This window comes from Crotalus tigris, unplaced genomic scaffold (assembly GCF_016545835.1).
Source record: "Crotalus tigris isolate CLP2741 ecotype Arizona unplaced genomic scaffold, ASM1654583v1 scf7180000021287.315228, whole genome shotgun sequence".
In the NCBI taxonomy this organism is placed as follows: domain Eukaryota; kingdom Metazoa; phylum Chordata; class Lepidosauria; order Squamata; family Viperidae; genus Crotalus; species Crotalus tigris.
In genome coordinates, this window is record NW_024098436.1 from 174,289 (window position 1) to 201,639 (window position 27,351).

The 27,351-nt window shown below is 54.6% G+C and overlaps 1 protein-coding gene across 3 annotated transcripts in view; it reads left to right on the top strand.

Moving 5' to 3' along the window:
* The first annotated feature begins 402 nt into the window (after positions 1-402).
* KCNH2 (potassium voltage-gated channel subfamily H member 2) overlaps positions 403-27,351 on the top strand; it is a 51,674-nt gene continuing 24,725 nt past the window's right edge. For 2 of the 3 annotated variants that reach the window (XM_039369851.1, XM_039369853.1), the window contains exons 1-4: positions 403-597; positions 2,573-2,803; positions 21,683-21,847; positions 26,374-26,820. In XM_039369851.1, coding sequence (XP_039225785.1) covers positions 522-597; positions 2,573-2,803; positions 21,683-21,847; positions 26,374-26,820 — 919 coding nt within the window. In that variant the 5' untranslated portion in view covers positions 403-521. Of the gene's footprint in view, positions 598-2,572; positions 2,804-21,264; positions 21,450-21,682; positions 21,848-26,373; positions 26,821-27,351 lie in introns of those variants that run through there. The other variant, XM_039369852.1, reaches the window with a different exon arrangement.

A 27,351-nucleotide genomic window follows, 5' to 3' on the forward strand; every position in this document is an offset into this window, starting at 1 on the left:
GGGGCTGCCGTCCGTGCCTTACAACCTCCTCGCCGCTTTCCTTCGCCTGGCTCTCTCTCTCTCCCCCCCTCCCCTCTGCCTCCCCCCCTCCCTTTCTCCATCGCCTTTGCCTAAATAAGGGCGCTGCGCCCGCGGGCCGGACTCAGCCCGTCCCGTCGGGCTAGAGACCCCCACCCCGGGCTCGGGGGTCTTGGGGGGGTCTTGGGGGGAGAGCCCCCCTCCTTGCGGACCCCTCCCCTCCTCCGCCCCGGCGCGCCCGGGTTCCGACCGGGCTGCCCCAGAGGAGAGGGGTGGGTGGGGGTGGGGGGCGTCGGGGGGGAGGAGGAGGGGGTCTTGCCTTCCTCCTCCCCTCGGGGTCCCTCGCCCCCCCCTTCCCCTCCTCCTCCTCCTCCTCCCCCTCCCTCCCGCTCGACCTTGCGCTGCCTTGAAGGGCCCCAGCGCTGGGCCGTCCGGGGGTCGCCGCTGTCGGGGGGCCTGGCGGGGAGGGGGCGCCGGGCGACCCTCCCCCATGGGCTGGCAGCATGCCGGTCCGGCGCGGGCACGTGGCCCCCCCGAACACCTTCCTGGACGTCATCATCCGCAAGTTTGAAGGGCAGAGTAAGTGGGGGGGGGACGGGGGTCGGCGGAGGGGGCGGGGCGGGAGACCACCCCCCCCGGAGGAGGAGGAGGAAGGCTGGGGCAGGGGCGCAGGAGGGGCGGGGGCGCCCTCTGGAGGGAGGGGGCCCTGGGGTGAGATAACGGTTCTGGGGTGGGGGTCAGGAGGAGGCCTAAAAGATCAAAGCCGGGAGGGGGGGGTCGGGGGTCCCAGGAGAGGAGGGGAGGCTGAGAAGCCGGGCGTAGGGGGTCTCCTCCGAAAGGGGGGGGGTGAGAGCAGGAAAAGTGAGGAGGGGGGATGTTTGCTTTGGCGAGGGAGGGGCGAATGGCGGGGGGGGGTGAGAGGCTCGGCGGATCCATCCCTTCTTCTCTCGCCCCCCCTCCCGTGGTCATCCGAGGGGCAGGGGGCTGCAAGGGGGGGGGAAGGCAGCCGAGGGAGAGAAGGGGGGCAGGCAGGCTGGGGGGGGGGACGACCACCGACCCTAGACTTGGAGAGGGGGGCTGGCCAGAGAATAGAGGAAGGGGGGGCGGGGGAGCAAGGCGCAGGGGGGGCTAGCCGGCCACTCGGGTTGGGGAGGGGTCTTTTGGCCCAGGGGAGCCCGCTGGGTTGGGGGGGATAGTGGGGGGGGGGAGTATAGGGGAAGGAGTTTGGGATTGAGGCCGTTGAGCTGGGGGCGAAGTAGCCCCTGCCCGCCCTGTCCCCTAAGCCTTCATGGGTTGTGTGTGTGTGTTTGTGTGTCTACGCACCCGCAAACACACACAAGGGGGTCTTAACTCCCCGCCTCATCGCTCCATGACTGGGGTGGGGGTGGGAGAATCAGAAGGGACGGGGGAGCTTGGCTCACCCCTGTGATGGGGGGGGGCTGGGCCAGAACCGGCTCCCCTGCTCGTCCGGACTTTGGGGACGGGGACTCTGCTTCAACCCTTTGGGGGTCAACCCCCCCCAGACTAAGGGGGGTGCAGTTAGGACTTCACAAGGTCCTTTTGATGCCCACCTGCCCAGAGGGAAAGCTGAGAGGAGAGGAAGCTTCCGGAGGAGGAAGCGGCGGTCAGGATTCGAATCCGAGACCGGGGGCCCAAACGTGAGCCTCCACCTGAACGCCTGTCCTCTCTCCATCCTGCCGATCCCAGCGGGAGGGCAGGCGACCCACAGCCGAGGCACCCGTGGGATGGCTCAGGTGGGCGAGGGGAAGCCGGTCCCTGCGGGGAGAGGTAGACTAGATGACCGTCCAGGTCCCTTCCGGCTCTGTGATTCTGTCATCCTGTCAGGGTCTTCTGCTTGAGCGAGGGGGTTACACTAGATGACCTCCAAGGTCCCTTCCTACTGTATCATTCTATGATTTTATAAGCGTCTCCTGCTCAAGCAGGAGGCTGGACTAGATGACCTCCAAAGTCCCTTCCAGCTCAGCCCTTCTGGGATTCTGTAAGGCTCTCCTGCTCGAGCAGGGGGTTGGACTAGATGACTGCTGAGGTACCCTTCAGCTCAGTCATCCTATGAGTCTGTCATGGTCTCCTGCTCGAGCAGGAGGCTGGACTAGATGACCTCCGAGGTCCCATCCAACTCAGTCATTCTATGACTCTGTAAGGCTCTTTTCCTCCGGCAGGGGGCTGGACTAGATGACCTCCGAGGTCCCCTCCAGCTCAGTCATTCTATGACTGTCAGGCTCTCCTGCTCGAGCAAGGGGCTGGAGTAGATGACCTCCGAGGTCCCATCCAACTCAGTCATTCTATGACTCTGTAAGGCTCTTCTCTGGCAGGGGCTGGACTAGATGACCTCCAAGGTCCCGTATAACTCAGTCATTTTATGACTCTGTAAGGCTCTTCTCCTCCGGCAGGGGGCTGGACTAGATGACCTCCGAGGTCCCCTCCAGCTCAGTCATTCTATGACTCTGTAAGGCTCTTCCCCTCCAGCAGGGGGTGAAGAGAAGGGGGGGTCCTTCCAACTGACACCCCCCCTTTTTTTTTTCCCCCGCGGCAGGCCGTAAGTTCATCATCGCCAACGCCCGGGTGGAGAACTGCGCCATCATCTACTGCAATGATGGATTTTGTGATCTCTGCGGCTACAGCCGGGCCGAGGTCATGCAGAAGCCGTGCACCTGTGACTTCCTCTACGGCCCTCGAACGCAGAGCAGCGCCAGCGCTCAGATCGCCCAGGCCCTGCTGGGCTCCGAGGAGCGAAAGGTGGAGATTTCCTTCTACCGGAAGGACGGTGAGTCCGACTCCGGGCGGGGGGGGTGTAGGCCCACCTGGGGGGGTTGGACTAGATGATCTCTGAGGTGGCGTCCAGCTCTTTGATACTGGAAGGGTCTCTTTGATTGAGAAGGGGGTTGGACTAGATGACCTCCGAGGTCCCTTCCAGCTCTGTCATTCTGTAAGGTTGGACTAGATGACCTCCGAGGTCCCTTCCAGCTGTGTGATTCTGTAAGGGTCTCCTGCTTGAGCAGGGGGTTGGACTAGATGACCTCCGAGGTCCCTTCCAGCTGTGTGATTCTGTAAGGGTCTCCTGCTTGAGCAGGGGGTTGGGCTAGATGACCTCCGAGGTCACTTCTAGCTGTGTGATTCTGTAAGGGTCTCCTGCTTGAGCAGGGGGTTGGGCTAGATGACCTCCAAGGTCCCTTCCAGCTGTGTGATTCTGTAAGCAGGGGGTTGGCCTGGATGACCTCCCGAGGTCCCTTCCAGCTGTGTGATTCTGTAAGGGTCTCCTGCTTGAGCAGGGGGTTGGGCTACATGACCTCCGAGGTCTCTTCCCGCTGTGTGATTCTGTAAGGGTCTCCTGCTTGAGCAGGGGGTTGGGCTAGATGACCTCCGAGGTCCCGTCCAACTCTGTCATTCTGTAAATGTTTCCTCCTTGAGCAGGGGGTTGGACTGGATGACCTCCCAGGTCCCTTCCAACTCAGTTTGAGGTAGTTCACTTTGTGACCCTCCAAAGGTACAACGGCCCTGGAAAAAAGTGACTTTTGACTTACGACTAGGAAACTCAGAGGCTCATCCACCGACTCACCTTTACGACGGTCGACGTGTCCAGGGGTCACGTGACCCCCCCACCCCCTTTGACCACCTTCTGGCCCGCAAAGTCCAAGGGGAAGCTGGGTTTGCTTAAGAACGGGGGGGGGGACTAAATTTAACAACGGTGGCGATTCCCTTTGTGACGGTGTGCCGGAACGGTCGTAAAACGGGTCGTAAAATCGCCTGTCAGAAATGTCAGGAATTTGAGGCTCCGTTGTGGTCGCCAATTGATGGCACTCTCTGTACCCCCTTGTCGAGGGCTGTTGTGACACAAATTGCCAGCGTCGAGGGGCGGAGGGTTGGTCTAGATGACCTCGGGTGAGGATGTGGGTCCGTCCTGGCAAGCCCTATGGAACAGACCGCAAAGCCTCCATACAGGAAGTCCTCCATTTACGACCAGAACCGAGCCCATTTTTGATTGCTAACTGAGACATGGGTCACTAAGTGAGACATTTGTCCCCGTGTTTCGACCGGACTTGCCGCCGTGGTTACGTAGTTACATCCCTTGCAGCTGATCAGTTCACAGCGGCCGGCCTCCACTTACGACACCGAGGGAGCCCAGAATTTCGGTCGCGAAGCGAGACACTTTCCCCCCCTCGTGCGACCTTTCTTGCCCCCGTTGCTGCCGTCGTTAAGCGAGTCAGCTGGTTGTGAAGTGAATCTGGCTTCCTCCCCCCTGCCCCCCTTGACTTTGCCGGTCAGACGGCCGCAAAAGAGGGGGATCGTGGGAGCCCCCCTGCCTCCCCCAGGGACACGGCGACCGTCGTAAATACGAGTCGGTTGCCGAGAGCCTCTGAATTTTGGTCGTTAAGTGTGAAAAAAGGGTAATGGGTGACGTCCAAACTTGGGACGGTCACTAAACGAGGCGTCGTTATGTCGAGGACTTGCCTATGTAGGGGAAGATTGTGGGGAAAAGCCGTCATTTTTAGAACGTTTTGGGGTGTTTTCCGCTTTTCTGCCACATTGTTTTCATTTGCAAAATAGCTGAACTTTCTGCAGGCAGCTGAGCGGTGCTTTTTTTTTTTTTTAAACTCTGTCTGTCAATCATTTCTCAATCCCCCCCCCCCCAAAATGTGTCCAACGGGATTTTTTTCAAGGCTGGACCTTCCCCAGTTTTCCCGACAAATGTTTCTTCTCCGGATCCTCTGGCACATTTGCCATATTTCTTTCTTTTTTTTTTTTTTTAAAGCTTTCTACACAATCTGGAAGTTGCAACATTTGTGCAGAAAAGCAACCCTGGGTTTTTCGCCCCCCCCCCCCAATTCTTTAGTGCTTTTTTTGTGTGTGTGTGTGTGTGAGACAATCCAGAATTATTTCGCGTTCGTCCTTGACATTTTATCCGCTGGGATTGCAGAAGCCGGTTTTGAAGGAGGGAAGTTTTGAGAGAAGAGAAGAAGGAAGGAAGGAAGGAAGGAAGGAAGGAAGGAAGGAAGGAAGGAAGGAAAAAGAGGGAGAAGGGGAGAGAGAGAAATAGAAAAAGAGAAAGAGAGAGAGGGTGAGAGAGAAAGAGACAGGGAGAGAAAGAGGGAGAGAGAAAGAGAAAGAAAGAGAGAGAAAAAGAGAGAGAATGAGGGAGAGAAAGAGAAAGGGAGAAAGAGGGAAGAGAGAGAAAGGGAGAGAGAAAGGGAGAGAGAAGGGCAGAGAGAAAGAGAAAAAGAGAAAAAAGAATGAGGAGAGAGAGAATGAGAGAAAGAAAGAGGGAGAGAGAAGGAAGGAGAAAAAGGGAAGAGAAAGAGGGAGAGAGAATGACAGAGAAAAAAGACAGAACTAGAGAAGGAGAAAAAAGAGAAAGAAAAAAAGAAGAAGGAAGGAAGGGGAGAGACAGAGCGAGGGAAGAGAAAGAGACAGGGAAAGAGATAAAAAGAGAAAGAAAGAAAGGCAGAAAAAGAGAGAGAAAAGAGATAGAGAGAAGAAAGAAAGGGAGAGAGTGAAAGAAAGAAAAAAGAGAAAGAAAAAAAGGAGAGAGAGAAAGAGAAAAAAAAGAAAGAAAGAAAGAAGGGAACAGACAGAAAGAGAAAAAGAGATAGAGAAAAAAGAAAGAAAGAAGGGGGGAAAGAAAAAAGAGAGAAAGAGAAAGAAAGGGAGAGAGAGAGAGAAAGAAAAGAAAGAAAGAAAAAAAGAAAAAAGGACAGAGAGAAAGAGAGAGAAAAGAAAAGAAAGAAAGAGAAAGGAGGGGGACAGAGAGAAAGAGAAAAAAAGAAAGAGAAAGAAAGAAAAAAGAGAAAGGAAAGAAAAGAGGGGGAGAGAAAGAGAAAAAAGAGAAAGAAAGAAAGAAAGAAAGAAAGAAAAAAGGACAGAGAGAAAGAGAGAGAAAAGAAAAGAAAGAAAGAGAAAGGATGGAGACAGAGAGAAAGAGAGAAAAGAAAGAAAGGAAAGAAAGAAAGAAAGAAAGGGGGAGAGAGAAAAAGAAAGAAAAAGATAGAGAGAAAGGGAAAGAAAAAAGAAAGAAAGAAAGGAAGGAAGGAAAGAAAGGAGGGAGAGAGAGAGAAAAGAAAGAAAAGAAAGAAAAAGAAAAGGGGACAGAGAGAAAGAAAGAGAAAGAGAGAGAGAGAGAGAAAAGAAAGAAAGCAAGGAGGGGAGAGAGAGAAAAAAGAGAAAGAAAGAAAGAGGAGGACAGAGAAAGAGAGAGAGAAAGAGAGAGAGAGAGAAAAAAGAAGGAAAAAGAAAAAAGGAAAGAAAGGGGGAGAGAAAGGAAGAGAGAGAAAAGAGAAAGAAAAGAAAGAAAGAAAGAAAGAAAGAAAGAAAGAAAGAGGGAGACAGCGAGAAAGAGAGAGAAAGAGATAGAGACAACAGAAAGAAAAAGAAAGGAAAGAAAGCGGGGGAGAGAGAAAAAAGAAAAGAACGAAGGAAAGAAAGAAAGGCGATCCCCTAGAGCGTAACATTTATTTCCGGGGGGGGGGGAGGGCTGTTGCTGCGCTCTGCACGCGACTTGGCGCCAACCGGGACGCCCGGCCTGGAGTCGCGTGCAGACTTTTCCGCAGCCGAAGGAAAATACTTCAAATTCTTCGGCCCCTGCAGAGGAGAGGGTGTGTGTGTGTGTGTGTGTGTGTGTGTGTGTGTGTGTGTGTGTGTGTGTGTGTTTGTGTCACTCAGCCAGGCACAGCAGCTGATGTGCACACGGGGGAACAGCTCAAGGGTGTGTGTGTGTGGGGGGGGAGCCTGGAGCGGCCACACACAGCGTTGTGCAGTGTGTGTTTGTTGTCGTGTCGTCTCCGTGTCTGCCATTAACCTTGGCCCTTTGCAAGAGGGATCCTTCCCTCCGCTGGGAGAGAGAGAGGGGAACGTTCCCTGCCTGGACTCGCTTCGGCTTCCCAAGACGGATTCCCTCCCGGCCTCGGAATAGAGCCGGGAGGGGCCTCGGAGGTCCTCTAGTCCAGCCCCCTACTCAAGCGATCGATCGAAAGAGACCTGGAAGGGACCTCGGAGGTCCTCTAGTCCAGCCCCCTGCTCCAGCAGGAGATACTTGCAGAGTCATAGAATAACAGACTCGGGAGGGACCTCGGAGGTCATCTAGTCTAGCCCCCTGCTCGAGCAGGAGATCCTTACAGAGTCATAGAATAGCAGACTTGGAAGGGACCTCGGAGGTCATCTAGTCCAGCCCCCTGCTCGAGCAGGAGATCCTTACAGAGTCATAGAATAGCAGACTTGGAAGGGACCTCGGAGGTCATCTAGTCCAGCCCCCTGCTCGAGCAGGAGATCCTTACAGAGTCATAGAATAATAGAATGGAATAATATAATAGGATAAAAGAATAATAGAATAATAGAATAGAATAATACAATAAGAATAGAGAATAGAAAATAGAAAAGAATAGAATATAGAATAGAATAGAATAATAGAATAGAATAAGAATAGACAATAGAATAGAAATAGAGAATAGAATAGAATAATAGTATAATAGAATAAAAGAATAATAGAATAGAGAATAGAAGTAGAGAATAGAATAGGATAGGATAATAGAATAATAGAATAAGAATAGAGAATAGAGAGTAGAATAGAAAAGAATACAAAGTGGAATACAATAGAATAATAGAATAGAATAGTAGATTAAGATTAGAGAATAGAGAATAGAATTGAAATAGAGAATAGAATAGAATAGAATGATAGTATAATAGAATAGAGAATAGAACAGAATAGAATAGAATAATAGGATAATAGAATGAGAATAGAGAATAGAACAGAAATAGAGAATAGAATAGAATAGAATGATAGTATAATAGAATAGAGAATAGAACAGAATAGAATAGAATAATAGGATAATAGAATAATAGAATAAGAATAGAGTATAGAGAATAGAATAGAATAGAATAGAATAGAATAGAATAGAACTGGAAGGGACCTTGGAGGTCTTCTAGTCCAACCCCCTGCTCAGGAAGGAACAGACAAATTGTTTTCCATCTCGTTTTTCCTGCCTCACTCCTTTGGGCCTCTCGGTCCTGACGAAGGGGAGGAGATGGGGGGGGAGCTGATAAGACCACCCCAGACTTCTGGCAGCTGTGCCCAGAAAGCGCCTTGCCCAGCCCTTGACCCCGTTGCCTGAGAGACAAGCCGCTTATAGCTGAATCGGAACGCAGGACCTCAAAGGGGGGGGTCACTCTCCCTTGTCCCAATTTTCTCCCCCCCCCCCATAAACCAGTTCCTGTTTGGCTTCCATGGCTAAAGTTTTGAAAGGGGATGAAGCCGGAGAAGAGTTTGGCTGCTTTTCCTAAATACGTTGGTTGCAATACTCAGCACGGCCCTTAGGGGGCGCGGAAAGAGCTCCGGGGCGCTGCCCTCTGGTGGCTGACTGGATTTTGGCAGTCGGCTTGTCAATCCAAATTCAGATCTCAGCTCACTGAAGGTGTTTAAGAAGAGACTGGACGGCCATTTTTTTTTTTCCGGAATGCTGTAGGCCGGGGTCTCCTGCTTGAGCAGAGGGTTGGGCTAGATGACCTCTGAGGTCCTTTCCAACTCTGTGATTCTGTAAGGGTCTCCTGCTTGAGCAGGGGGTTGGGCTAGATGACCTCCAGGGTTCCGTCTGTTGTAGCATGATTCTGTAAGGGTCTTCTGCTTGAGCAGAGGATTGGGTGAGATGACCTCCCGAGGTCCCTTCCAACTCTTGTTCTTCTGTAAGGGTCTCCTGCTTGACCAGGGGTTGGACTAGATGACCTCCGAGGTCCTTTCCAATTCTGTGGTGCTGTGTCTCCTGCTTGAGCAGGGGGTTGGGCTAGATGACCTCCGAGGTCCCTTCCCACTCTGTGATGCTGTAAGTGTCTCTTGATTGAGCCGGGGGTTGGACTAGAGGACCACCGAGGTCCCTTCCCACTCTGTGATTCTGTGTTTCCTGCTTGAGCAGAGGGTTGGGCTAGATGACCTCCAGGGTTCTGTCTGTTCTAGTATGATTCTGTAAGTGTCTCCTGTTTGAGCAGAAGTTTGGGCTAGATGACCTCCGAGGTCCCTTCCAACTCTAGTTCTTCTGTAAGGGTCTCCTGCTTCAGCAGGGGTTGGACTAGATGACCTCCAAGGTCCCTTCCAATTATGTGGTGCTGTAAGTGTCTCCTGCTTGAGCAGAGGGTTGGACTAGATGACCTCCGAGGTCCCTTCCAACTCTGTGATTCTGTAAATGTCTCTTGCTTGAACCGGGGGTTGGACTAGATGACCACTGAGGTCCCTTCCACATCTGTGATGCTGTAAGTGTCTCTTGCTTGAGCCGGGGGTTGGACTAGAAGATCTCCAAGGTCCCTTCCAATTATGTGGTGCTGTAAATGTCTCTTGCTTGAACCGGGGGTTGGACTAGATGACCACTGAGGTCCCTTCCCACTCTGTGATTCTGTGTTTCCTGCTTGAGCAGAGGGTTGGGCTAGATGGCCTCCAAGATCTCTTCCAACTCTGCGATTCTGTAAGGCTCTCCTGCTTGAGCCGGGGGTTGGGCTAGATGGCCTCCGAGGTCCCTTCCCACCCTGCGATTCTGTACGGCTCTCCTGCTCGAGCAGGGGGTTGGGCTAGATGACCTCCCAAGTCTTGTCATTCTCTAAGGCTCTCCTGCTTGAGCGGGGGCGGGAGGGGAGAGGGTTGGACTAGATGACCTCCGAGGTCCCTCCCCGCCCTGTGATTCTAGGAAGGTGGCGCAGGAGTGTCCCTGGGGAGATTCAAGGAGGTGAACTTTACCGTTGTTCTCCAGGGGGGCTCCGGCTGGTGCCTGCTGTCCTCCTCCCTGTGTGCGTGTGTGTTTGTGTGTATGCACGCGTGTGTGTGTGTGTTTGTGCGTGCTTCTTCTGTAGGAGGGATGGAATTTTCTCCCAGGCCTTGCCGGGAGCCCAGGAAGACGATCAGCAGTCAGGCTGGTGGGCAGCTCTGTTTTTCTCGGCTGCAGGAGGAGGTGCTGCCTTCCCACCCTCCTCCCCTTTACACAAGTCAGCGATTGACTTTCTCTGCTCCCCCATCCGTCGCAGGCTGGGATTGTTTACCGGCTGTTCTCGCCTGGCCGTCCCTGGAGACAGGCTGGTGTGTTGCATCCAGCTGCTTTGTGCGGTTGGCATGGCAAGGAGCGTTGCGGCCTCTCGCCTCCCGCCCCGCCATGCCGGCCTCTGTGACTGAGCCCTTTGTCCGTCTTGTCCCGTCCTCGGCGGCGCCCGTCCTCCTCATCCCTGCGAGCAGCTGCTCTTCTCCATCACCGGGGTGAGGACGGGGACGACGTGCGGCTACCTCTTCTCCATTCCCCCCCCCCCCATTTTCTCTGCCCTGGGTCCTGTGGCTGGACCCCCCCTGTCTCGTCCCCACCCCGTCCCGTAAAGCTTCGGGGTCCGTTCACGAGTCCTCCCTAAGGATAGGGAGGGAAATCGGCCTGTGGCCTTTGAGTCGTCTTTTACTTATTTTTTTTCTTCGTCAATCTTTTATTCATTTCTCGATAGTCCCAGATGCTGAATATTTTATCAGCCACGGATTGTCTGGCTTCCGATATTTAGCCTGTTAAGCTCCTTTCTCTCTGCCTCGTTTTTCCCACCGTCGATAAAAGGTATCCCACGTTCGAAAGGCGGGGTCCCCACCGTGGGCCGCAGGCCGGCATTGGGCCTACTGGCCACCGGGTTGCGGAACAGGCTGGCCAGTGTGCGCGCATGCATGTGTGTGCACTCCCCCTCACCACAGGCCGCTGCTCCCACGCTTCAGAGTGTGAAAATGGGCTACCGCCATGCCTCAGCTGCGAAAACGGGCCGCCACCATGCCTCAAGTTGTCAAAACAGGCCACCACCGCCGGGCCTCAGGGTGTGAAAACGGGCTGCCAGTGCCACGCCTGAGGGTGGGAAAAGGAGCTGCCGTCACCACGCCTCAGCCGTGAAAACGGGCCGCCACCACCACGCCTGAAAGTGTGAAAGCAGGCTGCCACCGCAACGCGTCGGGGTGTGAAAACAGGCCGCCACCACCACGCGTCGGGGTGTGAAAATGGACTGCCACTGCCACGCCTCAGGGTGTGAAAACGGGCCGCCACCATGCCTCAAGATGTGAAAACAGGCCCCCACCGCCAGGCCTCGGGGTGTGAAAATGGGCTGCCACCACCACGCCTCAAGGTGTGAAAACGGGCTGCCACCGCCACGCCTGGGGGTGGGAAAATGGGCCGCCGCCACCACGCCTCAGCCGTGAAAACGGGCCACCACCACCATGCCTCAAGGTGTGAAAACAGGCTGCCACCGCAACGTGTCGGGGTGTGAAAACAGGCCGCCACCACCACGCGTCGGGGGTGTGAAAATGGACTGCCACTGCCACGCCTCAGGGTGTGAAAACAGGCCACCACCGCCACGCCTCAGAGTGTGAAAACGGCCCGCCACCGCCACGCCTGGGGGTGGGAAAAAGGGCCGCCGCTGCCACACCTCAGCTGCGAAAATGGACCATCGTGCCTCAGGGTGTGAACACGGGCCATTGCTGCTGCCCCTCAGGGCATGAAAATGGGACACTGCCACACTGCAAGGCACAAAAATGGACATGGTGTGGAAACGGGCCATTGCCGCACCGCGGGGTGCAAAAATGGGCCGCCACCGCGCTGCACGGTGCAAAAGCAGCCGCCGCCGTGGCGCAGTGTCTTTTCCTCAGTCCTTCAACCGACAAACGTTGGTGACCTCTGTTCTAAAGTATTCCGACTCGTCTTTCTCTTTCATTTTCAGCGTCAGTCTGTCCATTTCTGCACAATCTAAAATGTTCTTCATTATTTCTCCCTCCGCTGGTGATTCTTCGTCCTTCCAATGTTGAGTACACAGAATTCTCACTGCATGTAACGTGAAGTATACACCTTCCTTCTCATCCTTTCCTACAAGTATATGTCACAAAAATAATTCCGGCTTAAAATCTATGTGTTTTTTTTTTAAAGTCGTTTTGCTCTAACCGTAGACGTATTCTCGACCAAAATCGTTTGGCTTTAAGACGCGTCCCCCAAAGACGACAAGATGTCCAACAATCATTTCCAATGATTGCTGGACATAGTTTTAAACATTTTGGTTAACCTCACATGTGTTAAGTGCCCTCTGTAAAACATTTTATGTACTGTATTTTCCGGAATATAAGGCGACTCAGCGTATAAGACGACCCTCAACTTCGGCGCCGATTTCCATGCCTAGAAAGTCGTCTTATACACCGGAAACTACCGTAATTTCTGGCGTATAAGACGACTCGGCGTATAAGACGACCCCCGACTTCGGCGCCAATTTCAACGCTTTAGAAAGTCGTCTTATACGCCGGAAAATACGGTAGGTTATCTTTGCAAGCCACCACCTTTGTTATTCTAGAATTTCTTTCCCAAAGGCTTTGCCAGTTTTCTAACGCTTTTTTTTTGCCCGTATTGCCCGTTTCTTTCACTTGTTCCTCTTCCATCTTTAAACTTCACCTATACAGTTTCTTAATCGATTTTTTCATTGGATGCCCATCATATCTGGTGACATTCTGTCTGCTCTTTGTAAAATCCAGACGTTTTAACCTCTTTTTCGTATCTCGTTTGAATTTGCAAGGGTGGCCCCCCGTGATAGATCCGGGCCCTGTTCTTCCACTTCTCGTCTGGTTTTGAGTTTCCCTCAGGAGTCAAAATGTCTTTATAAGTCACAATTTTCTCACAGTTAATTTAAGTTCGGAGTCTTCTGATTACAGGTAGTTCCTAACTGTAGACCGGTATCACTCACGTCTGCAGCCCGGTGGTTGTGAACCCCCGGTCAAACTGACAACCCAAGAAACGAAGGTTGTTTTCCCACATCAAGTGAACATTTCCAAAACGAGTTCGTGCCAGACGAGGCCCCGTAATCCAGGTCATCCTCGGCTTACGACCGCAATGGGGCCCAGAATTTAGGTCGCTAAGCGAGACATTCGTGAAGTGAGGTTTGACCCCATTGGACGACTCTTCTCGCCACCTGGGCTAAACGAATCGCTGCGGACAGCAATGGGGACGTGCCTCGCTTGCCATCGTTAAGTGGCCGCCTCACTTAACAGTGGATATTCCTCTCCCCATCGGCGTCGTAAACCTGAGGATTCCCTCTAATCAGAGGGCTCCTTCGATTAATTGCCTGTAAATAAGATCCCGTGGCGTCTGATCGGCCGATCCTCATCTGCCCCTCCCCTGCCTCAGATAGTCCTCGACATACGATCCCAACCGAGGCCACCCTTTCTGTCCATCAATGCCCCGTTTTACAATTTTCCTCGACCCCTTGGCGAAGTGAATCCCTGCAGAGGTTCGCTTAGCGACGCAGGTTGTAAAGTGAGTCTGGCTTCCCCCCCCCCCGGATTTTTGCTTGTTGGACGGTCGCAAACGGGGGATCCCGTGACTCCGGGGGATGCTGCGACCGTCGTGTGAGTCAGTTGTGGAGCACCCTAGTGCAAATCGAGCGAGCACGGGGATCCTGATCCAGCGCTATTGTAACTTCAAACGGTTGCTAAGTGAATTATTGTAAGTTGAGGACTACGTAAATTCCTTTTGGATCATCAACCAACGTGTCACCTCTGCCTTTGAACCCGCGTCCCTCACCTTAAAGTCACCCCAATATATTAAGGATAACACGGAGGACAGAGGTACGTTTTTCCCGACTGCCAAATTACCACCTGTGGGTGATCTCAGAACAATTTGGGGTGAATTTTGGGGCGGGCCTTGCCCTTCCCTTCTGGAAAACTCCAAGGAGGCCTAGGAAGACCCCCCCTTTTAGAGGCTGCCTCTTTTTTGTCCCCCCCTCCCTGCCCCCCCATGCCTATCTGGGTCAGTCGAGAGGTTAATCCATAGTTTTGTTTCGATCGTCGAGCATCAAAACATACCGAAGGATGTTATGAAAAGTGGGGTGCGGCCGAATCTGCCCTAAGGGCGGCCTTGCCTGGTTCCCATCGGCGGCACCCCAAAATTGCATCCCGGAGATGGGGGGTTGGGGAGAGAATCTGGCTCGGAGGCTGCCCAGGAATCACCTGTTTTCCCCAGGAACGGACGCTGCCGAAGGGCCATGGCGTCCAATCCCAGCATCCGAGGGGCACCCTTTGGAGCCCCCCAAGGACAGGGGGGCTTGCAGTGTGAGGAGGGGGACCACCAACCCGACTTAGCCTGAGAAAAGGGGAGCATGTATGAAAAGACGCCCCAATTAAGAGGATGTCCTTAAATGGGACTCTCTGTGTGTCCGCCAAGGATTCGCAGTCACTGCCCGGCTAACGTCCGTCCGGCGGACCGCAGCAGCCAGAATCAGGGTGGTTCTGGCCCAACTCCCCCCCCCCCAATATGACAGTGGCAGCTTTCTGGTTATATGTTAGGGGGTGTTAGCCATCTCCTCCCCCCCCCGGTCCAGCTTCGCCCTTTTGGCTCTAGAATCGGGGTCCACAACGTCCGCGCTACGACCCAACATCGGGCTGCAGCCCATTCGGAACCAGGCTGCGGAAGTGGAGTGCGCCCTTGTGCGAATGGAGCTGCGCACACGTGTGCTCAACCGCCGCTTGTGTAGAACCATCCACTCCCCCCCCCGCCACACTAGAAAAGTTTGAGGACCCCTGGTCTAGATCCACTGCGGAACCCGCTCGGAGGGGCGCTGAGAGTTGTAGTAGGGCCTGCCAGCTCCCAAGAAGGGGTGGTGGGCTTCCGTGCATGCAATCCTGCGGTGCCCAGTTCCTCTCTGTTGGGAAGGGGGCCAAACTGGCCAGGATTCTGGGTCGGGGGGGGATCCAGGGGGGTTGATCCTTTTGGAAAAACGAGAGATCTGCGGAAAAACGAGGGACCGTATCTGCCGAAAGGAGTGCAGCCGAAGTCCCCCACCCGCCCACAGGATGGGCTGGGCGGGGGTCTTTCAAGGGCTGGGGGTAAGCGGGCTGAGTGGAGGAGCCTAGTGAGGCTTCAGTGGACCCCTTTGTCTACGTATGTGTGTGTGTGTGTTTGTGTGTCTGTGTGTTTTCCTCCCTCCTTTGCCATTTTGGGGGCAGGGCAAGCGGGCAGCCCCCTCCTCAGCCCCAGTCCCAGCCCCCTCCCCAGTTTCCAGGCAGGGCTGCCTCTCCTTGCCACGTTGGGGGGGGGGGGGAACAGAGGCCAGGCGCTGCAGCGTCTTCCAGGGTGTCAGGTGGCTTTTCTCTCTCAGCCAGCGGGTAAACAAAGGCAGCTGCGCAGGAGCAACGACCGCCTCCCCCCCCTTGAGGGAAATCCTTGCCCCTCCCCAGACACGTCCCTGGCCTCCCGCTCACCCCCCCTCCAGATAGCCGGTTGCCAGGGGCAACGGGTGACAGACAACCGCTGGGCTGCTCTCCGAAAAGAGAGCAAGGAGGGGGCCTTCAGCTTCCTCAAAGGATGACGGAGGCAGGGCTGGTTTTGCCCCACAAATGCCCCCCCCATGATGAGGGCTGCTGGGGGGGGGGGTCTGGCCCGCCTGGGGAGGGGGAGCATTCAGTTTCTTTCCTCCCCGTCTGGAACGGTGCCCATCCCTTTGTCGGATGCCCGGCCAGGACAACAAGGGTGTCGGCTGGAGTCCAGACCTTTGATGCAAATGTTGGGAGGGGCTGGTTTGACCTCTTCCCCCCCCCTCCAGATACCCATTGAGACACAAAGACTCCCCCCCTCTTTCAAAAGACACAAAAGAGGATCTGGAAAAGGGGGGGGGGACTCTCCCAGGGGCAAAGGGCCGTTCAACGCAGCAGCAGACTCTGAATCTCCCCCACAGCAAAAGGGGGTCTCAAGCCCAGCTTCCACAGCCGCCTCCCCCTCCCCTCCCTTCTCTCCACCCCCTCCCCCCCCCGTAAATTGGCCTTGTCACTTGATGTGCAGGTGTGGATATGTGTGGATAAATACGAGTCGGTTGCCCAGCGTCTGAATTGTCGTCACGGAACCCCGGGACGCTGCGACCGTCATCGCTACGATGCGGTTGCCGAGTGTCTGAATTTTGATCACGGGACGCGGCGACCATCATAAATGCGAATAGCTGAGCATTTGAATTTTGATCCCGGGACACTGCGACCGTCATAAATACGAGTCGGTTGCCGAGGGTTTGAATTTTGGTCCTGTGAGCCCGGGATGCTGAGACCGTCATAAATACGAGTCGGTTGCCGAGCGTCTGAATTTTGATCCCGTGAGCCCGGGTTGCTGTGACCGTCATCGCTACGATTCGGTTGCCGAGCATCTGAATTTTGATCCCGGGACCCTGGGGAAGGCTGCCACGGTTGTTCGGCGGGAAACGTGCTCCTAAAGTCCCCCGCCGTAACTTGGAACGGCCACTAAACGAACTTTTATAAGTCGAGGACTCTCAGCGTCCGACGGTGGGGAATCGGGACCTTCTCGCTCTTCGTGCGCGCTCAGAGGCTTTTGAAGTGAAAAACCAGACAGGGCAGGGTGCGAGTCTCGCCCGGGACCCCTGGGTGGGCAGTGAGATGGGGACACCCCCCCTTTTCTTGGCTGGGGCCACGAGGATCCCGTTTTGAGGGGGGGCTCCGGGGCCTGACCGGCATGTTGGAGCAGTGGGGAGGGAGTCTGTCCAGGAGTCCTGGGACCCCAGCCCCACACCACGCCCTCCTGGGGAGGGGGACCCCCTCCCCATGCAGGGGTCCCACCCAGCTGGCTTATTTGGGTCAGCTCTGCCCCCGTCTCCTCCAGCCCCCCCATGGCAAGGGACCCTATTTTGGGGGGGGGCACTGCCCTCTTCCATCTTCTGCCCCCTCCATCTGCCCCCCCAGCGCCGTCTTCTTGTAGGGGGCTGTGCTGAGCAGTGGGGGGGCTGAGCTGGGACCCCCCTCCTTTAAGGGAAAGCCCCCCCCTCTCCCCAGCTTGGGCAGATCGGGGGGGGGGAAGAAGGGAGAAAGCACGGCCCATTAAGTTGTTAATAGGTGCTCCTCCGCCCCCCCCCCGTGGGGAGGGAAAGAGTGGGGGCTGTATGCCTGGGAGGGGACTGGAGGGAGGGGGGAGCGGTGCTTCTGGATCAGAGCCCCCCCCTTCACCATTGCCAGGGAGACCCCCCCAAGGGAAGAGATGGCATGGAAAAAACTCATCCTTAAAAAGAGGCCCCAGTTAAAATTGGTGGGAGGGTTTGCAATGGGGGGGAATGTACCAAGCCTGGAACGGGGGGAGACTTGGGGGGGATGTACCAAGCCTGGAAGGGGAGACTTTGGGGGGGAGACGTACCAAGCCTGGAAGGGGGGGAGATGTACTAAGTGTGGAAGGGGGGAGACTTTTGGAGGGGAATGTACCAAGCCTGGAAGGGGGGGGACTTTGGGGGGGATGTACCAAGCCTGGAAGGGGGGAGACTGGGGGGGATGTACCAAGCCTGGGAGACTTTGAGGGAGGGAGATATACCAAGCCTGGAAGGGGGGAAGACTTTGGGTGGAATGTACCAAGCCTGGAAGGGGGGAGACTTTGAGGGGGGAGATGTACCAAGCCTGGAAATGGGGGAGACTTTGGGGTGGAATGTACCAAGCCTGGAAGGGGGGAGACTTTGAGGGGGGAGATATACCAAGCCTGGAAGGGGGGAGATGTACTAAGCCTGGAAGGGGGGGAGACTTTGGGGTGGAATGTACCAAGCCTGGAAGGGGGGGAGACTTTGAGGGGGGAGATATACCAAGCCTGGAAAGGGGGGAGACTTTCGGGGAGGGAGATATACCAAGCCTGGAAGGGGGGAGATGTACTAAGCCTAGAAGGGGGGGGAGACTTTGGGGGCAACGTACCAAGCCTAGAAGGGGGGAGGCTTTGGGGGAACATACCAAGCCTGGAAGGGGGGGAGACTTTGGGGGGGGGGAGATGTACCAAGCAGGGCGGTGAAGATGGCAGCTCTGAGCATGCACAGAGTTCCCTCCCCTGGCACGCAGGGAAGCTGGGCAGTTCAAAAGAGCTGGGAATGGGAGGGGGGAAGGCTGGGGGTGCAGAGATGGGGGGTCCCCATCGCCTTCTCTGGACACGAATGCGAGGTTGTGCCCGCTGGCGGCGGGGCGCACCCTGGCAGGTTGAAAACCCTGGTCCCCCTTTTCCCTCCTGGGAAGAAAACCGGCATTCGGTCCGCCCAGTTTCTCCTCCGCCAGACTCGGAGGGACTCTGGCCCCGAAGTGGGGTGGGATGGATGACCTCAAAGGCGCCCCTTCCCAGGAGGAGTTTGAGACTGGAGAGAGCGGAAAGTCCCAAGGGAAGAAAGGGATTTGTCCGTTAGGCTGTCTTTGTTTCGTTTGGTGAACCGTTCAAAGTCACGCACAAGGGGGTTGAGGGCCGCATTTCAGAGTTACGACTGTCGCAGGATTCCCGCGATCAACATTCGGACGCTCGTATTTATGACGGTCACGGTGTCCGGGCGGGGGGGGATTCACGCAATCCCCTGTTGCGTGACCATCTGACAGACAATGGGGGAAGCCAGGTTCACTTAACGACCGGGTTACAAAGTTATGACCCGGCAGTGATTCACTTAACAACGAGGGCACGGAAGGTCATCAAACGGGGCCAAACTGACAGACGCCTGCCTTAGTGTCGGCTGGCCCAGTTCTCCCCCTCCCTTCTCAGCCGCGAGAACTACGAGACAAGTGCTCCCTCTGCTGGCCAGAGGTCGCATTGCGCCAGGAGAAGAATTGTGACTTTCCCCCTCCCCGTCTGTGGGAGGGATGATGGGCGTTGTAGTCCCGGGGTTTCCATTGGTCACTAGAGAGTGGGAGGCCAAGCACGCAGCTCTCTCTTTTGCTTGCTTGGGGGGGGGGGAATCGGGAAGGGGGTCTCTGAGCATGTGCAGAGTGCTTACTAACTATCCTACCCTGGGATGGGCAGAGAAGTCATGCTGGCCAGCGGGCGCTTCTCTTCGAAAGCCATGAAGGCTTGTAGGAAACCACGATAGCCATGGCTGTTGGGCAGGGACTGTGCTGCCCAGTGGTTAGAGCACAAGATGGAAGGCAAACAGGAGTTCCTCTTTATGACGGTCGCAGCGTCCCGGGGGGGGTGACGTGATCCCCTTTAGTGACCTTCGGATGAGCAGAGTCAATGGGGAAGCTGGGTTCGCTTAATGACGGTGTGACTAACTTAACAACTGGGACCTCGCAGGTCATCTAGGCCAACCCCCTGCTCGAGCAGGAGACTCTTATAGAATTACACAATTGGAAGGGACCTCGGAGGTCATCTAGTCCAACCCCCTGCCCCAGCAGGAGACAGAGAATCATAGAATGACAGAGTTGGAAGGGACCTCGGAGGTCATCTAGTCCAAACCCTTCCCAAGCAGGAGACCCTTACAGAATCATACAATGATAGAGCTGAAAGGGACCTCAGAGGTCATCTAGCCCAACCCCCTGCTTAAGCAGGAGACCCTTAGCGAATCCTAGAGTGACAGAGTTGAAAAGGGGCCTGGAGGTCATCTAGTCCAACCCCCTGCTCGAGCAGGAGACCCTTGGAGAATCACAGCATGCCAGTTGGAAGGGACCCTGGAGGTCATCTAGCCCAACCCCCTGCTTGAGCAGGAGACCTTTACAGAATGATAGAATGTTGGGAGGGACCTCCGAGGTCATCTAGTCCAACCCCCTGCTCGAGCAGGAGACGCTGACAGATTTACAGGATCACAGAGTCAGAAGGGACCCCGGAAGTCATCTAGTCCAGCCCCTTGCTCAAGCAGGAGACCCTTACAGAATCATAGAATGATAGAGCTGAAAGGGACCTCAGAGGTCATCTAGCCCAACCCCCTGCTTAAGCAGGAGACCCTTAGCGAATCCTAGAATGACAGAGTTGAAAGGGAGCCCGGAGGTCATCTAGTCCAACCCCCTGCTTGAGCAGCAGACCTTTACAGAATGATAGAATGTTGGGAGGGACCTCCGAGGTCATCTAGTCCAACCCGCTGCTCAAGCAGGAGATGCTTACAGAATCATAGAAGGACCGAGTTTGGAAGGGATTTTGGAGGTCATCTAGTCCAGCCCTTGCTCAAGCAGGAGACTTTGCACCGTGTCAGAGCAATGGCTGTCCAGTCTCTTCTTATAAAACCTCCAGTGAGGGAGCGCCCATAAGTTCTGGAGGCCAGGAGTTCCACTGGTGAATTGTCCTCACTGTCAGGAAGTTCCCCCTTTGTTCCAGGTTGCTTCTCTCCGTGTTCAGTTTCCATCTGTTGTTCTTCTCCTGCCTTCAGGCGCTTTGGAGAAGAGATGGACCCCCCCTTTTTGGGGAGGCAGCCCCCTAAATACTGGAAGGCTGCTCTCGTGTTCCCCCTCCCTCCCTAGTCTGACATCTGGGGGGGGGGTGTTTGTGTGTGTGTGGCTGCCTCCCCTTCTGCTTTTGCCAGTTGACATGGTGTGGCCAGCTGTGGTGTCAGCAACTGCCCACAGCCTTATTTGGGCATAAAATCCCCAGTCACTTTGGCTCCTGTGCCAAGTTTCCAGGCCGTCTCTCTCTCTCTTCCCCCCCTCTTTTTTTCTCTCTCTCTCCCTCCCTCCCTTTCTCTCCCCCTTTCTTTCTCCCTTTTTTCTCTCTCTCTGTCTTTCTCTCCCACCCTTTCTTTCTCTCTTTCTCCCTCTCCCTCTCTTCCTCCCTCCCTCTTTCTTTCTCCCATTCTTTCTTTCTCTGTTTTTTTCTTTCTCTCTCTCATTCTGTCTGTCTCTCTCTCTCCCTCCTTCTCTCTCTCCCATTCTCTTTCTTTTTCTCTCTCACTTTCTCTCTTCCTGTCTCATTCTCTCTGTCTTTCTCTCCCTCTTTATCTTTCTATCTTCTCTTTCTCTCTCTTTTTCTTATTCTTATTTCTATTCTATTCTATTCTATTATTCCATTCTATTCTGTTCTCTATATTCTATGTTCTATATTCTATAGTTTATACTATTTATTTTATTCTATTTCTATTTTAATTATTCTCTTCTATTCCATTCCATTCCATATTCTATTCTATTCTATTCTATTCTATTCTATTCCATATTCTATTCTATTCTATTCTATTCTATTCTATTCTATTCTATTCTATTCTATTCTTCCATTCTATTCTGTTCTCTATATTCTATGTTCTATATTCTATAGTTTATACTATTTATTTTATTCTATTTCTATTTTAATTATTCTCGTCTCTTCTATTCCATATTCTATTCTATTCTATTCCATTCCATTCCATATTCTATTCTATTCTATTCTATTCTATTCTATTCTATTCTATTCTTCCATTCCATTCCGTTCTGTTCTGTTCTGTTCTCTATATTCTATGTTCTATATTCTATAGTTTATACTATTTATTTTATTCTATTTCTATTTTAATTATCCTCTTCTATTCCATTCCATATTCTATTCTATTCTATTCTATTCCATTCCCATTTGGTTCCGTTCCGTTCTGTTCTCTATATTCTCTATATTCTATTCTGTTCTATATTCTATAGTCTATCCTATATCCTATATTCTATCCTGCCTGGCCTGAAGGGCGAGGAATTGTGCACCTGGCCGGAACTGCCCAAAAGCAACACAGTCTTGCCCGGGGTGTGTGTGTTTAAGTTGGCCCAAGATGGCACCTCCAATGCAAGCCCCCCCCCCCGAATGACCACAGGTTGGCTGGAGGCAGGCACGGGCCGGACCTCTCCTCGGAGTTGTCTTCCCCCCCCCTACCCCTCGCCCCGTCTCCTGTCCTGAGGAGTGGGGAGCGAAAGGGAGCCCCCCTCTTTTTTTCTCTCTTCTGACCCTCTCCCTCCCCCTTCTCCCCTCCCCCTTTGCAGGCAGCTGCTTCCTCTGCCTGGTGGACGTGGTGCCGGTGAAGAACGAGAGCGGTGCCGTCATCATGTTCATCCTCAACTTCGAGGTGGTGGTGGATCGGGCCCGGCTGACCGGCGCCGCCAAGAACACCAACCACTGGGTCTCTCCGGCCGCCTGGTTGCCCACAGGTAGGAAGAGGAAGCAGGGGGGGAGGGAGGGAGCCTTGGGTGTGCGGGAGGTCTCCTCGCCCGGCTTCGAGTTCGGGTTTCGAAACGTTGCCCCTTGGAAACCGCCTGCGCGAGACGGGCCAGTGTCCCTGCCCTCGCCAGTTTCTCTCACTTCTCCTTCCAACTCAACCCCCTTTCGAGGACGGCTGGTGGCGACTCGGAGGCGGGGGGGGGGGCCCTCGTCGTCCAAACGAGACGGCGTTGCTTCTTTCGATCGACCCATTCGTTTCGGGGTACGTGTATGTGTGTGCTCTGTTTGGCGACCACCGAGGCGCCCCAAATGGCTCTTGTTGAGCAAGGGTAGAGGGGGTTTTGCCCCCTCTTTAATGACCTTCCTGCCCCCCCCCCAGTTGTTAAGTGAATCCCCTCCGGAGTGCCGGTCCCACGGAGGTGAAGGGAATCGGGCTCGGCTTCGCAGAAGGTCGCCAAAGGGGGGGGCGATGTGACCGTCACAGTTGTGAGTCAGCAATCAAGCTCAAATCACAGGCGACCCTGGGGAGGCTGCAAGGGACGGGAGGGCGAAAAACAGGTTGTGAGTCGCTTTTTTCCCAGCGGCGTGGGAACCTGGAAACGGTCGCTAACCCACCTGTCGTAACGAACTGTCAATCAGTCCGAATAGAGCTGGAAGGGACCTTGGAGGTCTTCTAGTCCAGCCCCCGGCTCAAGCGGGAGACCCCATGCCATTTCAGACCGGTGGCTGTCCCCAGTGTTGGGCCACGTGCAAGTTCTAGTGGCAAGCAGTTCCGCCGGTTTATTGTCACCACTGTTAAAAAGGGTCTCCTTAGTTCCAGGTTGCTTCTCTCCTTGATGGGTTTCCATCCGTGGCTTCTTGTCCGGCCTTTGGGCGCTTCTTCCCTTCCCTCCCTCCCTCCCTCCCTCCCTCCCTCCCTCCCTCCCTCCCTTTCTCCCTCCCTCTCCTTCCCGCCTCCTTTCTTTCTTCTTTTCCTTGTTTCTTCCTTCCTCTCTCCCTCTTTCTCCCTATCTCCTTCCCTCCTTTTTCTTTCTTTCCTTCTTTCCTTCCTTTCTCCCTTCCTCCTCCCTCCCTCCCTCCCTCCCCCTTCCTTCCTGTCTCCTTCCTTCCCTCCTCCTTTCTTTCTTCTTTTCCTCGTTCCTTCCTTCCTCTCTCCCTCTCTCCTTTTTTCCTCTTTTTCTTTCTTTCATTCCTTCCTTTCTCCCTTCTCCTCCCTCCCTCCCTCCTTCCTTCCTTCTTTCCTCCCTCCCTACCTCCCTCCCTCCCTTCCTTCCTGTCTCCCTCCTTCCCTCCTTCTTTCTTCTTTTCCTCGTTCCTTCCTTCTTTCCGGTCTCTCTCTCTCTCTCTCCCTCCTTCTTCCCTCCTTCTTTCCTCCCTCCCTCCCTCCCTCCCTCCCCCCTTCCTTCCTTCCTGTCTCCCTCCTTCCCTCCTTTCTTTTCCTCATTTCTTCCTTCTTTCCGGTCTCTCTCTCTCTCTCTCTCTCTCCCTCCTTCCTTCCTCTTTCTTTCGTTCCTCCCTTCCTCCCTCCCTTTTTCCCTCCCTCCCTCCGTTCCTTCTTTCCTCCCTCCCTCCCTCCCTTCCTTCCTCTCTCCCTCTCCTTCCTTCCTTTTTATTTCTTTCCTTCTTTCCTCCCTCCCTCCCTCCTTCCTTCCTGTCTCCCTCCTTCCCTCCTCCTTTCTTTCTTCTTTTCCTCGTTCCTTCCTTCTTTCCGGTCTCTCTCTCTCTCTCTCTCTCCTTCCTTTCTTCCTTTTGTCTCTTTCTCCTGACCAGGAGACCCTCAAGCAGGAGACCCTGTACCATTTCAGACAAGCAGGCTGTCCAGTCTCTTTTCCAAAACCTCCAGTGATGGAGCACCCACGATTTCTGGTGGCCAGCTGTTCCACTGGTTAATCTTCCCCACTGTTAGGAAGTTTCTCCTTCATTCCAGGTTGCTTCTCTCCTTGGCCTGCCTTTGGAGGCTTTGGGGAAGAGGTGGAGCCTCTTCCTTCCCTTCCCTTCCCTTCCCTTCCCTTCCCTTCCCTTCCTTCCTTCCTTCCTTCCTTCCTTCCTTCCTTCCTTCCTCCTTTATTTCTGCTTTTCCTCGTTCCTTCCTCCTGCCCTCCCTCCTCCACTCCTTCCTTCCTTCCTTCCTTCCTTCCTCTCTCTCTCTCTCTCTCTCCCCCCCTCCTTCCTCCTTTCTCTTTCTTTCCTTTCCTTCCTTCCTCTCTCCCTCTCTCTCTCCCTCCTTCCTCCTTTCTCTTTGCTTCCTTCCTTCCTCCCTCCCTTCCTCTCCTCTCCTCCCCTCCTTCCAACTCTGTCATTCCATAAATCTGTAAGGGTATTCAAGCAAGGGGTTGGGCTAGATGACGTCCGAGGACCCTTCCAACTCTGTGATTCTGTCAGGGTCTCCTGCCTGAGCAGGGGGTTGGGCTAGATGACCTCCGAGGTCCCTTCCAACTCTGTCATTCTGGGATATTTTAAGGCTCTCCTGCTTGAGCTGGGGGCTGGACTAGATGACCTCCAAGGTCCCTTCCAACTCTGATTCTATTCTATTCTATTCTATTCTATTCTATTCTATTCTATTCTATTCTATTCTATTCTATTCTATTCTATTCTTCATTCCTATATTCTATTTTGTTCTGTTCTGTTCTATTCTTATTCTGCTCTTAAGAAGAGACTGGACAGCCATTTGTCCGAAATGGTGTAGGGTTTCCTGCCTGAGCAAGGGGTTGGACTAGATGACCTCCAAGGTCCCTTCGAACTTTATTATTATTATTATTATTATTATTATTATTATTATTATTGTTGTTGTTGTTGTTGTTGTTGTTGTTGTTGTTTTGTTGTTGTTATCATCATTATTATTATCGTTATTACTACTACTACTACTATTATTATTATTATTATTAATATTATTACTATATGATCCAAAGGCCCAAAGTCTGTAAGAAAGGGTCCTTAGCAACCTTGGGATCCGACCTTAAGAGCTTAAGTGCCAAACCGGCCAGGTTGGCCCAAGCACAATAAAACTTTCTGTGCCCTCCTCCCTCTTTTTCTCCCAGAACATATTCCTCGTGCAGGCTCTGCCAAACGAGCCGATTAGGGGAGAGTGGGAAAAAAGGAAGAGGCTGTCGGCCAGGCTGGGGTGGCTGGTCCCGCCAGGGACTCCGAGGTCGCCTCGGGTGAAGTCATTCCCACAGCTTGGCCGATGGCCCAAGGAAGAGGAGGAGGTGGGGCGTGTGTGTGTGTGTGTGTGTGTGTGTGCAGAGGAGCAGAACGTGGGGCCTGCGTGGGAGGATGGATGGGGATGACAGGCGGAGGTGACTGTCTCTCTTTCTTTCGGGAACAGCCTGTCCCATCGTGGCTTCTTTGCGTCAATGTCAATGTCGGCTATAAAACCAGCTCTGTTTGTGTATGTGTGTGTGTGTGTGTGTGTGTGTGTGTGTGTGTGTGTTCTGTGAAGGTGCCAGGAGGGGAGAGGTTTCCACTTGCAGGGTCCTGCTTTCCCCCCCCCCTCCTCGCAGAGTTCAGGGCGAGGGGTGCCTTTGAACCCTCGCCCGGGCTATCCGGGTCAAGGTCGTAAAGAGGGCTGCTGACCCCTGATGGCCAAATCATGGCTCTCCCCCCTAGCTGTTCCTGTGGGGAGGGGTCTTTTCTTAGATCAGGCCCAGGAGAGAGAAATGGAGGAGCGGGTGGCACAGGGGCGCGAGACAGGGAGTCCTCGACGTACGACCATCATGGGGCTCCGGGTTCCCGTTGCTAAGCGAGACGCTTGCTCAGGGAGTTTCGCCCCAGTTGACGACCCTCCTGGCCACAGTTGCTAAGTGGGTCCCTGCGGTTGTTCACTTAGTGACACGGTCGTTCATTGAATCGGGCTTCCCCCATTGACTTTGCTCGTCGGAACCTCGGAACGCTGAGACTGTCCTAAATACGAGTCGGTTGCTGAGCGTCTGAGCTTCGATCGCGTAACCTCAGGACGCTGTGACCGTCATAAATATGAGTCGGTTGCTGAGCGTCTGAGCTTTGATTGTGTGACCCCGGGATGCTGGGACCGTCATAAATATGAATCGGTTGCCGAGCGTCTGAGCTTCGATTGTGTGACCCCGGGACACTGCGACCGTCATAAATACGAGTCGGTTACTGAGCGTCTGAGCTTCGATTGCGTGAACCCGGGACACTGCGACTGTCATAAATACGAATCGGTTGCCGAGCATCTGAGCTTTGATTGTGTGACCCTGGGCACTGCGACCGTCATAAATACAAGTCGATTGCCGAGCCTCTGAGCTTTGATCGCGTAACCCCGCCTCGCTGCGACCGTGATAAATACGAGTCCATTGCCGAGCGTCTGAATTTTAATCCGCAGGGAAAAATCGTCCGAGGTGACTTTTTCCATGCACGTTGTCGCTTTGAACGGGCGGTTGTAAGTCAAGGACAGCCTGCGGATGGGGAGGGGGCTCTCTGCACAGCTCTCTCGACACACACACCCACACACACGCAAACACACCCACACACACCTTGCCGGTCCGGTTCTGCCTTCCAGGTCGCGGCAAGTCCTTCCGGCTGAAGCTGCCGGCGCTGCTCGCCCTGGCCGGGAGCAAGCAGTCGCTACCGCAGGACGATCCGGATGAGGCGGTGGTGGTGGACCTGTCCAAGCCGAGCAGCGAGTCCGTGGTGCTGGACGAGGTCACCTCCTCGCTGGAGCCCCCTTGTCTGGGCTGCGAGGAAGAGGAGGAGCCCGAGGACCAGCGAGCCCTGATGGAGCGCCGGGCGGAGGCCGGCGAGGACCCCCCGGTCACCCACTCCTCGCCCCGGACTGAGAAGGCCGCCCACCTCCACCTGGAGGCCTCCTTCTCCAACTGCAGCGTCAGCCGCAGCCGCTCGCGCGAGAGCTGCTACAGCGTGCGCCGGGCCTCCTCCGTGGACGACATCGAGGCCATGAAGGGCGACGGGGAGAAGGGCTGGGCCCACAGCCGTCACGCCAGCACCGGTGGGTGGCCCCGCGCGGCCCCGGGAGGGAGGGCTCTGGTGGGGTCCCGGTCCGGCGGAGGAGAGGGAGGGGGGGCCGGGAGGCCCCGCCGAGAGCGTTACGAGGGGCCTGGGAGGTCATCCAGTCCAGCTCCCTTGCTCAAGCTTAGAGTCGGAGAATGGAAAGGGACCTTGGAGGTCGTCTAGTCCAGCCCCCTGCGGGAGCAGGTGATCCTTACAGAATCCTAGAGTGACAGAGTCAGACGGGACCTCAGAGGACATCTAGTCCAGCCTTGGCTCAAGCAGAGGTCATCTAGTCTAGGAGAGGGGGGGCGGGAGGCACCACCGAGAGCGTTAGTGGGGACCTGGGAGGTCATCCAGTCCCGCTCCCTTGCTCAAGCAGGAGACCCTTAGAGAATAACACAGTTGGAAGGGACCCTAGGGGTCATCTAGTCCAACCCCCTGCTCGAGCAGGAGAACTTTGTAGAAGGACGGCGTTGGAAGGGACCCTAGAGGTCATCTAGTCCAACCCCCTGCTCAAGCAGGAGACCCT